This window comes from Emydura macquarii, unplaced genomic scaffold (assembly GCF_026122565.2).
Source record: "Emydura macquarii macquarii isolate MOO-44397 ecotype Brisbane River unplaced genomic scaffold, CSIRO-AGI_Emac_v2 contig_1119, whole genome shotgun sequence".
In the NCBI taxonomy this organism is placed as follows: Eukaryota; Metazoa; Chordata; order Testudines; family Chelidae; genus Emydura; species Emydura macquarii.
Window position 1 is genome coordinate 2,949,534 of NW_027131256.1, and position 13,833 is coordinate 2,963,366.

At 45.8% G+C, this 13,833-nt stretch overlaps 1 protein-coding gene across 1 annotated transcript in view; it reads left to right on the plus strand.

The window, feature by feature from the left end:
- The window catches only part of POLQ (DNA polymerase theta), a 108,834-nt gene that overhangs the window by 36,939 nt on the left and 58,062 nt on the right, over positions 1-13,833 (plus strand). Inside the window, exons 10-12 of the mRNA XM_067545990.1 lie at positions 2,017-2,159; positions 7,413-7,617; positions 13,003-13,145. Of these exons, the coding sequence (XP_067402091.1) occupies positions 2,017-2,159; positions 7,413-7,617; positions 13,003-13,145 (491 nt within the window). The remainder of the gene's footprint in view (positions 1-2,016; positions 2,160-7,412; positions 7,618-13,002; positions 13,146-13,833) is intronic.

Genomic DNA, 13,833 nt, shown 5'->3' on the forward strand with positions numbered 1-13,833 from the left:
TACCTTGTAACTGCTGTTCTTCGAGATGTGTTGCTCATGTCCATTCCGTGAGCTATCCCCCGTCCCCCTGCCGGAGTTGACAGAAAGAAGAGACTGAGGGGCCGTAAGGCTGGCAGTGCAGCATGTGCATATACCGCAGCGTGCGCGGGGCTCCAGGGGGCGCCGAAGCCAGCCGTATGGGGTCTGCTAAGGGGAAAAAATTTCCAGTAACTGTGCATGGAGGCATGCACACACCTATAATGGAATGGATATAAGCAACACATCTTGAAGAACAGCAATTACAAGGTAAGTAACCGTCTTTTTTGTTTCTGATATTTACATGACAAGGATTTGTAAACTTGTTAAATCTTCCTAAATAAATAGTGTTTTAAAAAAAAAAGAAAAAAAAGAAAAAGAAAAAAAATTACATTTTTAGATTTTTAAGAAATAAAAAAAATTTGGTTGACAAACCAAGGAGCAGAAAGTAATTGTTACAGTCAAGACTTCCAAATACTGAATGTTGAAGAATCTGGGCACTTGAATTTATTTATTTGGTTTGAGTAGAATTACATTTTTTAATGTTTCTAAATTGGATTATTCCTACTTCTCTGTTTGTCAGAATTGTCTCTCCCTTTCCATGGGAGAAGTGAGAAGGTCTGTTTAGTATTGGGGAACAGAGACTACGAAATGGGCTGTGCTTCACCTTTTTCCATTTCTGGGTGGAGGTGTGTAGAGTGGAGAATGGATTACTTACAGAACTACATACAGAACTAAATGTTGGAGATGGACAAAACTTGTTGGATCATCCAGTTTTCTTTTCTTCAATGGCAATATTCAATATGCCTCAATGGGCAAGGCGCTAGAAGAATCTATCTAATCTAGTTTTAAACATCTCAGATGATTAGCAGATTAGTTAGTTCTGTGTTTGAAAAGGAATATATTTTCATGTGACTAAGCTTGCTTGTTGTAACTGTTTAGCAGCTATCTGGAGTTCCTGGCTCTAAATGTTCAATAACATTCCAGTGAGGGAATGTGTGTCCTCTCTTCCATGATTTTTTCCTCCCAGGTGGTTCACATTATCATAATAGATAATAGTATTAGATATGAATGTTATGAATATATTAGTGCACAGTATTTTTGTTTCACAACTCTGGAACCTTTGTATGGCTTTCCCTGCCTTGTTTGGAATTTCATAGATATATCAATATTAGGTGCATCAGAGATTAAATTAATGTTAGCTGATACATCAATGCCTAAAGTACTTTATAGTGTTTCCACTGAAACAGGGAAACTTTAAGTCTGGAGAACACATGATTATTAAGTTGATCTCTTAAGGCTGCTGTCTTAGTATCTGTAAAGATATCCGGGTATAAATAACTATATTTGCAGTATGTTGTGAAGTGTTGTCAGATTGTTTGTTTTAGAGATAAGTGTTCAAGTGCTGGTGTAGTTTTATCATCAGCTGCCCAGTCTTTGTCACATTTCACTTCTGCTTTCTTTGTGGGTTTGTGAGAGTCCTTTCATCCTACAACAGAGGAGAGAAAACATTGACTCGTCTGTGTAGTACTAGTTGATTTCAGAACAAGCCATAGCTTTCTCTGTCCTGGACCTTTCCTACTATTGGTTCTAATGAGTGCCGTGTCCATTAATTAGACAACATGCTAGTGACATATGCCATCTGTTAACTGTCATGCACTTGTGGAGCCATTCCACAGCATTGGGTGGACATTAAGGATTATACAAATATAAGATCTCTTGGTTTTTTGGCCAATATCAGCCCAAGTGTTCACAAGGCACTTCTCTGATAATGTGTCTTCACTGTACTGTGTAGATATTACAGCAAAATGGCTCAGATATCTAGGAGGAATGTTACCTGCAATATACTGAAATTACTTGCTCAAGATCTGTGTAAATTCAAATTATGTTCCTGGCATGAATTGGTAATTAAATAAATAAAGGCAAAACACTTCCAATGATGTCTTAATTGAAAATATAGTTTCATTTTTTTTGAGCATTTCACCTCTGTTTTTCTCATAGGTGAGAGCATTCTAGTGTGCAAGCCCTCTGAGAGATCGAAAGGCATTGCTCTGCTTCAGGGATCTCTCAAGCCTATCCACAGCTGTTTGCTCAGAAGAGAAGGGGAAGGGATTACCTCTAGCATGATACGAGCAATCCTTGAGGTAGGGGACACATGAAAAGGGACTAGAACTTTGTTTGCTCTGTTGTTATACATAAGTTTAGGATGACTGCTTACGTGAGACTGCTAAACATACTTTACACCCTTCTTCTCCTTCCTCATTACCAATCCAGACAGCTTCACATGGAAGTAAAACCAGTCCATTTCAGTCTGTACTTGGAGCTGCAATGTAAAGGTGCAGCTGAGATTGTTGTTGATTCAGAGAGGAAGTGACTCCGAAAATGGCATTTTGGCATTTGTGTCTCATTGACTCCATATGAAATGTGCCCAGGTTATAGGTGGAAAAAGGTATTACTGCTGGCACTGCATGTTTAAACCGAGATCTGAGGCTACAGCTATACTACAAGCTGGGGTGTGATTCCTCTGCTCACGTACACATACTCACGCTAGCTCTTATCGACTTAGCACGAGTATAAATAGTCGGATAGCTGTGGTAGCTTGAGTTGTGGCAGCAGAGGCATGGCTGAGCCATATGAGTACATGCCTGTGGTGGGTATGTACTTGTTATGGCTCAGCTCAGCTGTGCCTCTGCTGCTGCTACCTGTGCTACCATGGCTATGCTACTATTTATACTCGTGCTAGCTCAATGAGCGCTAGTGCGAGTATGTGTACGTGAACAGGGGAATCACACCCTTACTTGTAGTGTAGACGTAGCCTGAGAGTCAAACTAGTTAGTTCGTATACATCATCATTTGTACTAAAGGTTCTGTAGAATAATTTAGGCCTTGAGTTATGTGTCCCTTTTGTATGGATGTGACTGGAACTTAGTAAATAATTCTGTTAATGTACAAAGAGTAGAATCTTGCTCGATCCCTCTTATCTGTACTCATTCTTCAGGGCTAACTGAAATAAAAAAGCAACAGAAGTATTTTTTGCCACTTATGTGAACAGATCTGACTCACTAACATCCAAGGAGCAGATTTGTCCATTTTTACAAAGTTACTTTTCAGGCTTTAAACATTTTTGTAATCCAGTTCCTTTATTAACTATTTTAGACACAACCTTTTCTGAAGAAACTATGATGGTATCTGGAGACTGGTCAGATAGGCCCCAGATTCTGTATTTTTATTAGGACTGAGAGGAGTACAGAATGCAGGGAGCTCTAATTAAATGAACTGTTTTTAGAATGCAGCTCTCCAAAATGTCTCCCCTTCTACTTCGAGTGATTGCTCATATGCATTCCAATATAGGTGAGTGCACGCCACTGTGCACGGGTTCCCGGAACTTTTTTCCCCTTAGCAAACCCCATAGGGTCGGCTCAGGCACTCCCTGGAGTACCGTGCTCATGCAGTCGTATATGAGGCACCACCAACCCTACGGCCCCTCAGTTCCTTCTTTCTGCCCATGACGGTTGCTGGAACGTCTCTTGCTTCTCACAAGTACTTTCCCCTGTTACAGCTTTGTTGTGTATAGTTAGTTGTTTGTCGAGTAAGTATTAATTAGTTAAGTAGAATAGTTTAGGTTTGAATAGGAGCCCTTAGGGGCTTAGGGTGGCCAGGCCATGCCCAGCTCACCGGGCTTTAAGCCTTGCGCCGCTTGCGGCAAGGCTTTCCCAGTCAGTGACCCTCACGATCGCTGCCTCAAATGCCTGGGAGAGCAGCATTGGAGGGAAAAGTGTAAAATCTGTAAAGCCTTCAAGCCCAGGACTCAAAAAGAGAGGGACATTAGACTGAAGGCTATCTTGATGGAAGTGGTGCTCCGACCGGCTTCTGAACCGCCGTGTTCCACCTCGGCACCGAGCGTCTCCTCGGTGCAGAGTGCTCTGCCAGCACCGGAATCGACTTGTCGCAGACCATCCCTGGTGCCGAAAAAGAAGAGGCTTCAGCGCGTGGAGTACAGGGGGGTACAGATTTTCCCTTACCTGGACTACTGGCTGATCAGTGGCAGTTCCAGGTCTCACGTTCAGGACAGTGTGTCCCTCACCTGTGCCACATGCAACAAGTTGGGGCTGCTCATAAATGAGCAGAATCCCGGTGCAGCGCATAGAGTTTATTGGGGCCACCCTGGATGCTTCCCAGGCCAGAGCCTTCCTGCCACAACTCAGTTCGAGGCTATGGCTGCGATTATCGCCCAGCTGCACTGGTGCCCCATGACGACAGCCAGGCACTGCCTTCAGCTGTTAGGGCACATGGCAGCCTGCACATATGTGGTGAGGCTGGCTGGTCTCAAACTCAGGCCGCTCGAGGCATGGTTGGCCTTGGTGTATGCACCGAGCAGATGCCACTTGAACATGGTGGTCACAGTTCCCCCGTGGATTCTGGCCTCACTGAACTGATGGAGGACCCCCGGGGCAGTGTTGAGGGGTGTCCGCTTCAGGAATCTGGCCCCGTCGGTCACCCTGATTTCCAACACCTCGAATGTGGGGTGGAGGGCCCACATCAGTGCCGACCTGGGCACCCAGGGGCTGTGGTCGGAGGAGGAGAAGCACCTCCATATCAATGTGAGAGAACTCAGGGCCATCAGGCTGGCCTGCAAGGTGTTCCTCAGGTTTCTGAGGGGCAGGGTGGTGCAGGTGCTGACGAACAATACTGCAGCCATGTTTTACATCAACAGGCGGGGGGGAGCGTGCTCCTCGGCCCTCTGCCAGGAGGCCATTCGACTGTGGGACTTCGCAGTGAGGCACGACTTTTACTTGTCTGCCTCTCACCTCCCAGGGGTCAGGAACGATGAGGCGGACCATCTTAGCAGGTTGTTTCTACCCCGCCATGACTGGTCTTTGCACCCGGAGGTAGTGACTTCCATATTCTGCGAGTGGGGTGTTCCCCAACTGGACTTGTTCGCGTCGTCCTGGAACAAGAAGTGCCCGAGGTTCTGCTCGCTCCAGGTTTGCGAGCCAGGCTCCATTTCCGACGCGTTCCTCATCAAGTGGAAGGGGACCCTCATGTATGAGTTCCCCCCCATTCTACTCCTGCCCAAGGTCCTCTTGAAAATCAAGAGGGACAGAGCGGATGTGATATTCATTGCCCCGGCCTGGCCGAGACAGCATTGGTACAGTATGCTGATGGACCTGTCGATCGCCCCGCCAGTGGAGCTCCCGAGACGACACGACCTGCTCTCCCAGGACCAGGGTCGCCTGCTCCACCCTGACCTGGACTCCCTGCACCTCACGGTTTGGAGGCTCTGTGGCTGATGGAGGGGGAGAGAGCCTGCTTGGCGCAGGTCCAACAAATTCTGCTGGGCAGCAGAAAACCTTCAACATAGGTCATGTACCGGGCCAAGTGGAGAAGGTTTACCTGCTGGGCTGAGTCCTGGGGATCCGGCCGACCCTTTCTCCTATCCAGGTGATACTGGAGTGCCTGCTCCAGCTAAAACTCCAGGGTTTGGCGCTAGCCTCCCTGAAGGTCCACCTGGCGGCTATTTCGGCTTTCTCCGCTAGAGGGGAGATCCCTGTTCTCCCACCCCATTTTAGTCAGGTTCCTCAAGGGGGTGGAGAGGCTTTATCCGCAGGTCTGCGACCCGGTGCCTCTCTGGGATCTTAACCTGGTCCTCTCCAGACTAACGGGGCCCCTCTTTCAGCCCATGTCTACATGCCCGCTGCTCATCCTATCTTGGAAGGTAGCCTTCCTAGTGGCCATTACTTCGGCTAGGAGAGTTTCCGAGATTAGAGCTTTGACCTCGGAGCTCCCCTACCCTGTATTTTATAAGGATAAGGTGCGGTTGAGACCTCATCCAGCCTTCCTGCCCAAGGTGGTCTCCTAGTTTTATTATAACCAAGACATCTTCCTTCCCGTGTTTTTTCACAAACCACACGGTCGGAGGAGGAGCGGAGATGGCACTCGCTGGATGTCAGACAAACCCTGGCCTAGTACATCAACAGGACAAAGCCGTTTTGGAAGTTGACGCAGCTGTTCGTTGCAGCCTCTGACTGGATGAAAGGATCACCTGTCTCCATCCAGTGCATCTCCGCTTGGATCGCCTCCTGCATCAAGTGCTGCTATGAGCAGGCGAATGTAACACTTCCAAGGGTCGTTGCAGCGCACTCAACCAGAGCTCAGGCCTCGTCTGTGGCCTTCCTGGAGAGAGTGCCACTGCAGGACATCTGCAAAGCCACCACCTGGTCGTCGGTGCATACCTTTACATCCCACTACGCCATCGTACAGCAGGCGAGAGAGGACACGGGATTCGGCAGAGCCGTGCTGAGTGTAGCTCTCTGGTAACTCCTACCCACCTCCAAGGTATTGCTTTTTAATCACCTATATTGGAATGGATATAAGCAATCACTCAAAGTAGAAAACCGGGTTACTTACCAGTAACTGTCCTTCGAGATGTGTTGCTCATGTCCATTCCACACCCACCCTCTGTCCCCGCTGTCGGAGTGGCAGAAAGAAGGGACTGAGGGGCTGTAGGGTCGGTGGTGCCTCATATACCGTGGCATGAGTGCAGTATTGCAGGGGGCGCCTAAGCTGACCCTGCGGTGTCTGCCAAGGGGGAAAAAGTTCCGGGAACCCGTGCACAGTGGTGTGCACTCACCTATATTGGAATGGACATGAGCAACACATCTTGAAGAACAACAGTTACTGGTAAGTAACTCTGTTTTTTATTGGTATTTAGTTTTTTACATTTTTAAAAAAAATCACTGAATTCACTACAGAGTATTGTTTCTAAATATTCCGTTACCTCCAGCACTGAGGTAGTAACTTATGAAGAAAGAGGCTAATATATAATCAATAAAATAAAAGCATAATACAAAGACCTCTATAAATCAGGAAAACAGTAATAGGTTATATTTACATGTGTTTAAAAAATATACATACCCCCAAAACAAAAAACATCAATAGGATGAACAACATTAGGGAGAATCCTGCTCCCTGGTTTGGTTGTTCTTTGTCCAAAACTTAATGAATCATGCTTTGCGCTTTTCTTATAATCTCAGTGATGTCTAAGCAGTAAATCTAAGATTAATCTCTTTACCCTGAAATGCTACTTTGTGCATTACTGCCTCTAAAATGTTAGGATGTTCTTTAAATCGGTTACTAATTCATTTTCTCCTGCAGGGAGCAATCTGATACAGTAGGGAGAGTCAAAAGTTTCTTATCCTTTTTGCAAGATAAAGAGAAACTGTATTTACAATTCTCCTCCTCAGTGGTGGTAGGAGTTTGCAACTGCTTTACCACATGTTCCTGTCACACTGAATTTTTACTTTGGATTCATTATAGATCAATCCATTAATTTTTCATGTCTAAAATTCTGTGTTACTCTTATGTAACAATGATGATCATGAAATCTCCTTTAACAGATCATAGTGGGTGGAGTGGCCAGCACTCCAGATGATGTGTGGACCTACGCTTCCTGCACCCTTCTTGCTGCCAGTCTGAAAGACAGTGAGCAGGGAAGTGAGAGAGACCAAAACAAAACTCAGAATGGAGCTGTTGAGGCTTGCATGGGATGGCTGCTGGAGAATGAGTTTATCCAGATTTTAGACTCTGGCAATGGAGTTAAAGGTAAAGATGCCTGCTTCTGTGTGTTGTGTGTCCACATTTTCTTCTCTTTGAGTGACTGTAGTCTTGAGATTTTTGAATCAACAAATCTTATGTGGCTGGGCAGAACTTCAAGAGCTAAGTGTAAATTTATAATTAGCCTTCTGGAATTTGGCCAATAAAGCTTTAGCAGATATTGACATTTGGTTAGGATGCCATGAATTTAACTTTTTCATTAATTTATTTTTGGTATGTGTTTAAGAAAAAACAGTTCTTCATGATGTGACCTCTGCAGATCCCCACTAAGACTCTTGTGTTCTAGTTTACAAGTCCTGGAACTACTAAGCAATGTGGCCTGTATGGGGTATGTGCACACTGACCATGGACCTGATGTTTTGGGCTCTTTGATCTTCTTTAGTTCCTCTTTTGTCAGCAGAATTGGTCCTGGGACATTTCCTCTTGTTCTGCTTCACTAGACATTTACTTTGGGTCATTATTTAGGATAGTTGTTTAATGTTTTGTTCAATTAAATATAGGAAATCTCTTTCTTGTTGGTGTTTGGTATGTCTACACTGCAGAGTGAAGTCAATTTACTTTAAATTGACTTTCACCCGCCGAATTTTAGAAGTCGCAGGAGCGTGATCACACCATGTTCCTTGCACCGGGCTTGTATGTCCCCACTCCCCATGCTTGGGTCAACATTCAAAGCAGTGTACTGTGGGTAGCTATCCCACAGTGCAGCTAGCGCCGGAGGCTGTTGGGAAGATTCTCATCGTCCCTTGATGCAATGCTTCTTCCCTCTCCCTTCCTGCCCCAAACAAACAGGAAACAGGTTTTCGCGCCATTTGTGTATGCCACATATTGCTGCAGAGACATGGAGCCCGCTCAGCTCTGCACTATCATTGTGAGCATCACAAATACCTCATAGCTTATCCTGGAGTATTTTAAAAGGCAAGAGAGGAGCTGAAGCACAGAAAACAGCGATGTCACCGAGGCTGCCCTGCTACAAGCCATAGAGCGGAACAATTCCTGATTGCTGCAGGCTTTCACGCATCATCTGCAGTCGGTGGAGCACTGGTTCTGGTCCTGGGAAACAAGCACAGTCTAGTGGGATCGAATTGTTATGAAGCTGTGGGATGACGACCAGTGGCTGCAGAACTTTTGTATGTGAAAGGCCACTTACTTTGAGCTTTGCGCTGAGTTGTCCCCAGCCCTGAAGCGTGTGAATACTCGCTTGAGACCAGCTCTGATGGTGGAGAAGCGAGTTGCCATCACTCTGTGGAAGCTGGCAACCTTCGACTGCTACTGGTCAGTTGGGAATCAATTCAGAGTTGCTAAATCTACATTGGGAGCTGCTGTGATGCAAGTGTGCAGGGCCATCAATAGGCTTCTGCTCTGAAGGGTAGTGACTTTGGGAAATGTGCAGGACATACTGGACGAGTTTGCTGCGATGGGGTTCCCAAACTGTGGGGGGCTATTGATGACACGCATATCACTGTCCTAGCACCTGACTACCTTGCCACAGAATACATAAACTTCAAGGGATACTTTTCCATGGTGTTACAGGCCCTTGTGGATCACAGAGGTTGTTTCACTGACTTCAGTGTGGGATGGTCTGGAAAGGTGCATGATGCGTGCATGTTTAGGAACTCGGGTCTGTTCAAGAAGATGCAGACAGGCACTTTCTTCCCAGATCAAAAAATAAACATTGGGGATGTGGAAATGCCAATAGTGATCCTGGGGGATCCTGCCTACCCCTTGCTGTCTTGGCTAATGAAGTCCTACACTGGGCACCTTGACAGCAAGAAGGAGCGTTTTAATTACAGGCTCAGCGTTTACAGAATGGTGGTGGAATGTGCATTGGGCTGTTTAAAGGCCAGATGGAGATGTCTCCTTACTAGGCTAGACATCAGTGAAAAGAACATCTCATCAGTTATACGTGCATGCTGCGTTCTTCATAATGTGTGTGAAGTGAAGGGATAAAAGTTCCCCCAGGGTTGGGCTGTGGAGGCTGAAAGGCTTGCTGCAAGTTTTGAGCAGCCAGATGCCAGCAATACGCTTAGAGCCAACTGTGGAGCCCTTCACCTTCAGGAAGCATTGAAAAACCAGATCTGCAATGACCCGCAGTAATGTCTGTATGTTTTGTGCCTTTCTTTCCCATCCCCCCTACCATCAATATCAGCACCCTCCACTTCTATCCCCACCCAAGCTATGAATTAATAAAGAGACATGTTTTTTAATGCTCAAAAAGTTTTAGTTATGAACATTGCTGGGGGGGTATGAGGATAAAATCACAGTTTCAAGTGACAGGCAAGCAAGTGTGGTTGCTTGAACTTCTTAACAGAACCGACGCGTCCTTCTGCTTGCCTCGACTGGGGTGGAGTGCACTACTGCAGCCTGCCCAGTCTCCTCCTAGACCGCTTGGGGGTGGGGGAGGGCAATAAAACATTAGGCGGAGGAGCGTTCTAGAAGGACACTGTCCTGCCGCCGCTCTTCTTGGAGCTCCACAAGACTCCTGAGCATGTCTGACTGATCCCTCATTATACGCAACATCTCCTGCTGCGTACTGCGCTCCGCAGATCTTCTATGCTCCTTGTCCAGTTTCTGGGACAAGAACATCCTCCATGCTCTCAGATCTGTCTCAGCGGTCACGGAGGCATTCATGAACTCGCTGAACATGTTGTCCCATGATTTCTTTTTTCCTTTTTCTCATCTGGGAAAGACTTTCAGCAGCAGTTCTGGTGGGGAGGCCAAAGCCGAGATGTCTACAGAAAGACAACAAAAGCTGCACAATGTTGCCATTGTTAGCAGACCCAAAGAACTGAAGCAACTGCTACAATGTAAAAGTACTCCCCTTCATGTGCACAAGACTAAGCCAGACCCGCATTCCATTCTGTACATCTCAGAAGGGTCGGGTCGGATTGCCATTACGAAGATGGTAAGCCAGGGGCCCTTTCATCTGTTATAGAGAGGCTTCATTAGCTTTAAAAACCACAGTCCAAAATTAATCTCTGAGCGGGATCACCGGGCTCCCCGGTTTCATGCAGAGGAACGGTTTGGGAGGAGGTGGGCAGAGATGATCAGAGGACACCGCCATGGGTGAATTGTAGCATCAGAAATCATGGGACAAGTATTGAACTGACACACTATGCCCATAGAAAGGGGACCAGAGGATTAAAGGGGATCGACTGTATAGCTCGGGTACTTTAAACTTACGCTGTCTTCCCTAGGTGACCATGAGCGATATCAGTCTCCTGCGGGTAACACAGGAGGAAAGGGGAGAGTTGCCGCAAGCATCGGGGTACAAGCCTGTCCCTTATGTTGCTATGCTGTGTTCCACCATGATTCCAGCTCATTTCATTGCGGCGTGGCGCGGAAAAGTATCCTACCATGGCAGAAGAAACAAGGCTGCCCTCCCAAGAAACCTTGTGCAAAGAGTAACAGATTACCTGCATGAGAGTTTCCTGGAGATATCAACAGATGATTCTTGGAGCATACCTCTGCACATAAATAAACTGTTACAGGAGTAAACCTCCACTGAAGTTTGCTAACACCCAGAAATATCCTCCCCTCCAAATAAAAAGGCCATTTTAGAAGTTGGATCAGGGACATAACCTCTAAAAAGAAAAAAAACAAAACTCACCAGAACTACCTTCCCCGGGATCATGATTGTTACTGCTGTTCTGTGTGTTTCTGGACTGCTCTAGGGTCAGGAATAGGTCCTGGCTCTCTGGGAGAATGGACACCGCACTCTCATGCACCCTGCTCTTCTCCTCTTTCTCCTCCTCCTACTCATCCACAGAGTCCTCATCATTCTCCCTGCACTGGGATTCAGTGGAAGTATTGATGCTGCGTGGCGGCACTGTGGTGGGGTCACCACCGAGAATTGAATGCAACTCCCCATGGAAGCAGCATGTTTTGGGTGAGGAGCCAGAATGGCTGTTAGCTTCCCTAGCTTTCTGATATGCCTGATGTAGCTCTTTGATCTTCACGTGGCACTGCTGCGCATCCCTGTTGTGCCTCTTTTCCAGCATGCCCTGGGATATCTTCCCGTATATATCTACATTTCTTTTGCTGGCTCTGAGCTGAGCCAGAACTGACTCTTCGCCTCACAGACCAATGAGATCCAAGACCACTGGTCGACTCCATGCTGGAGTGCATTGGGGTCTTGCAGTAGCCATGATGAGTTGATTTACAAAGCTCTCTCCATGCTGGCTACACAGGAAATTAAAATTCAAAATTTCCCGTGGATTGAGGGGAGGAGCTATTTCCTGTTTACGTGGCCACGTAACAGCAGAGTGCGAATGTCCAGAGTGGTCACAACAGGGCATTATGGGATAGCTCCCGGAGGCCAGTAATGTCAACTTACGTTATGCTCTGCCTACACTGACGCAAATTTGTCCCATGAAATTTGAATTACATGCTACACCACTTGTGGAGGTGGTTTTATTAGGTCGACTTTTACCGAGCTTTGAATCGACGGAACTAATGTGCCAGTGTAGACGCATACTTTAGGAGTTCGACGTAAGCGGCATTACGTTGACCTCTGTTGCCTGTGTAGACCAGGCCTAGATTCCAGCATGGGGGTTCCAGCAAAGCGTTCTGCTTTTAAAAGATGTGCCTTGTGTATCATGATAATTCCCAGCCTAGATCCCCAGCATGTGTAGAGCATTTGCGTATAGGATTTTTGATATGTTAAGCTCTCACCCCGTGAGACTCAGAGACTTTGTTTAATGTTCAGTTTGGGAGGCAAGAAATTAACTTATTTGTAATTGAAGTTCACTGAATATGTTGCCTCTGTAGATCCACACTTACCCTCCCTCTTTCCCTGCATCTTCAGCTGTCGTTATTAGCCAGAGGGAGTGGAGAGAACCTCATAAGGGGTTGGTGGGAAAGGTAGTCCTTTTCATAATTGCAGTTTGAAAAGTGTGCATGCTCTTCTTACTGTTCACACTATTTACTAAGGTTCAGAGACCTTCAAGCAGAAGAGTGCGACTTCTACAGTTCCAATATTTTGGAGAATCCCAGTTGTTGGTCAGTTCAGTGTTTCTTGACATAAAAATAACAAAGACGACACGAGAATATTGAGGTTTTTTTAAAAAGAGAAAAATATCTAACTCCAGCTTTAGGCCACAGGGATGAAGATGGGATTTCAATGGGGTTTTTTCATTTGACTTATAATTGTGGTCTCTTATTTAGTCGGAGCACGGAATTGAGAGCCTGAGTTCTGTTCCCGGCTCTGAGACATTTGGGTAAGACTATTAGACTTCCTGCCTTAGTTTTCCCATCTGTAAAATGGAGAAATACTCCTTTTTCCTAAGAGATTTGATTAATATTTATAAAACACTTTCCAAATTGAAAATGAAATATTAGCTTACCTGTAAAATTAAATGCCTGTTTCTCTTGCAGCAAAGGTCTATCGTCCAACACATCTTGGATCTGCTACTCTTTCCTCTTCTCTGTCACCAACTGAGGCCCTTGGAATCTTTGCTGACCTCCAAAGAGCTATGAAGGGTTTTGTCCTGGAGAATGACCTGCATATTCTCTATTTGGTAGGTTCGTTGTTCGGATTGCTATAGTAGCTTTAGTTGCACGGGTGAAAAAGAGGAGAGAATGTATAGCACACAGCATCTTGGATTCAAGGCTCTCTTGCTTTATTTATTTTGTTCAGGTGATTCCTCATGGGGAAATGTTTTGAAAAGCATTCTATTCAGAGTGGATAAAAATCAATGACTTGAAAAAAAAATCAGATTTTTTAAATTTAAATTAAATTAAGTTCTCATGCTTTTAGTTGGACAGTGTAGTGGTCACTGAACATGTAATGTGCCTCCATGATGTTCTGTCCTGAGCCAAATCTGGCATGTTACAGGGTAGGATGTCTTTGAAGGACAGATGTTTGTTGACTCTGTCCAGCTGTCATGTGTCATGTCTTCCAGGGATCTTTTCCATCCTGCTTTATTGGGTCAAAGTTGGAGGTGATTCTTGCAGGAAAATTGGTAGCCATTCGGAGCAGATGACCATGCCTTAGAGAGCACCTTAGAGAGCACTGGGAACAATTTTGAGAGAGTAAGGCCTGTTTAATTAGAAAACATCTCTTCATGCCCCTCTATTTGGCACTGGTGAGGCCACATTTGGAGTATTGTGTCCGGTTTTGGGCCCCTACTATTGGAAGGATGTGGACAAATTGGAGAGAGTCCAGCAGAGGGCAACGAAAATTATTAGAGGGCTTGAGCACATGGC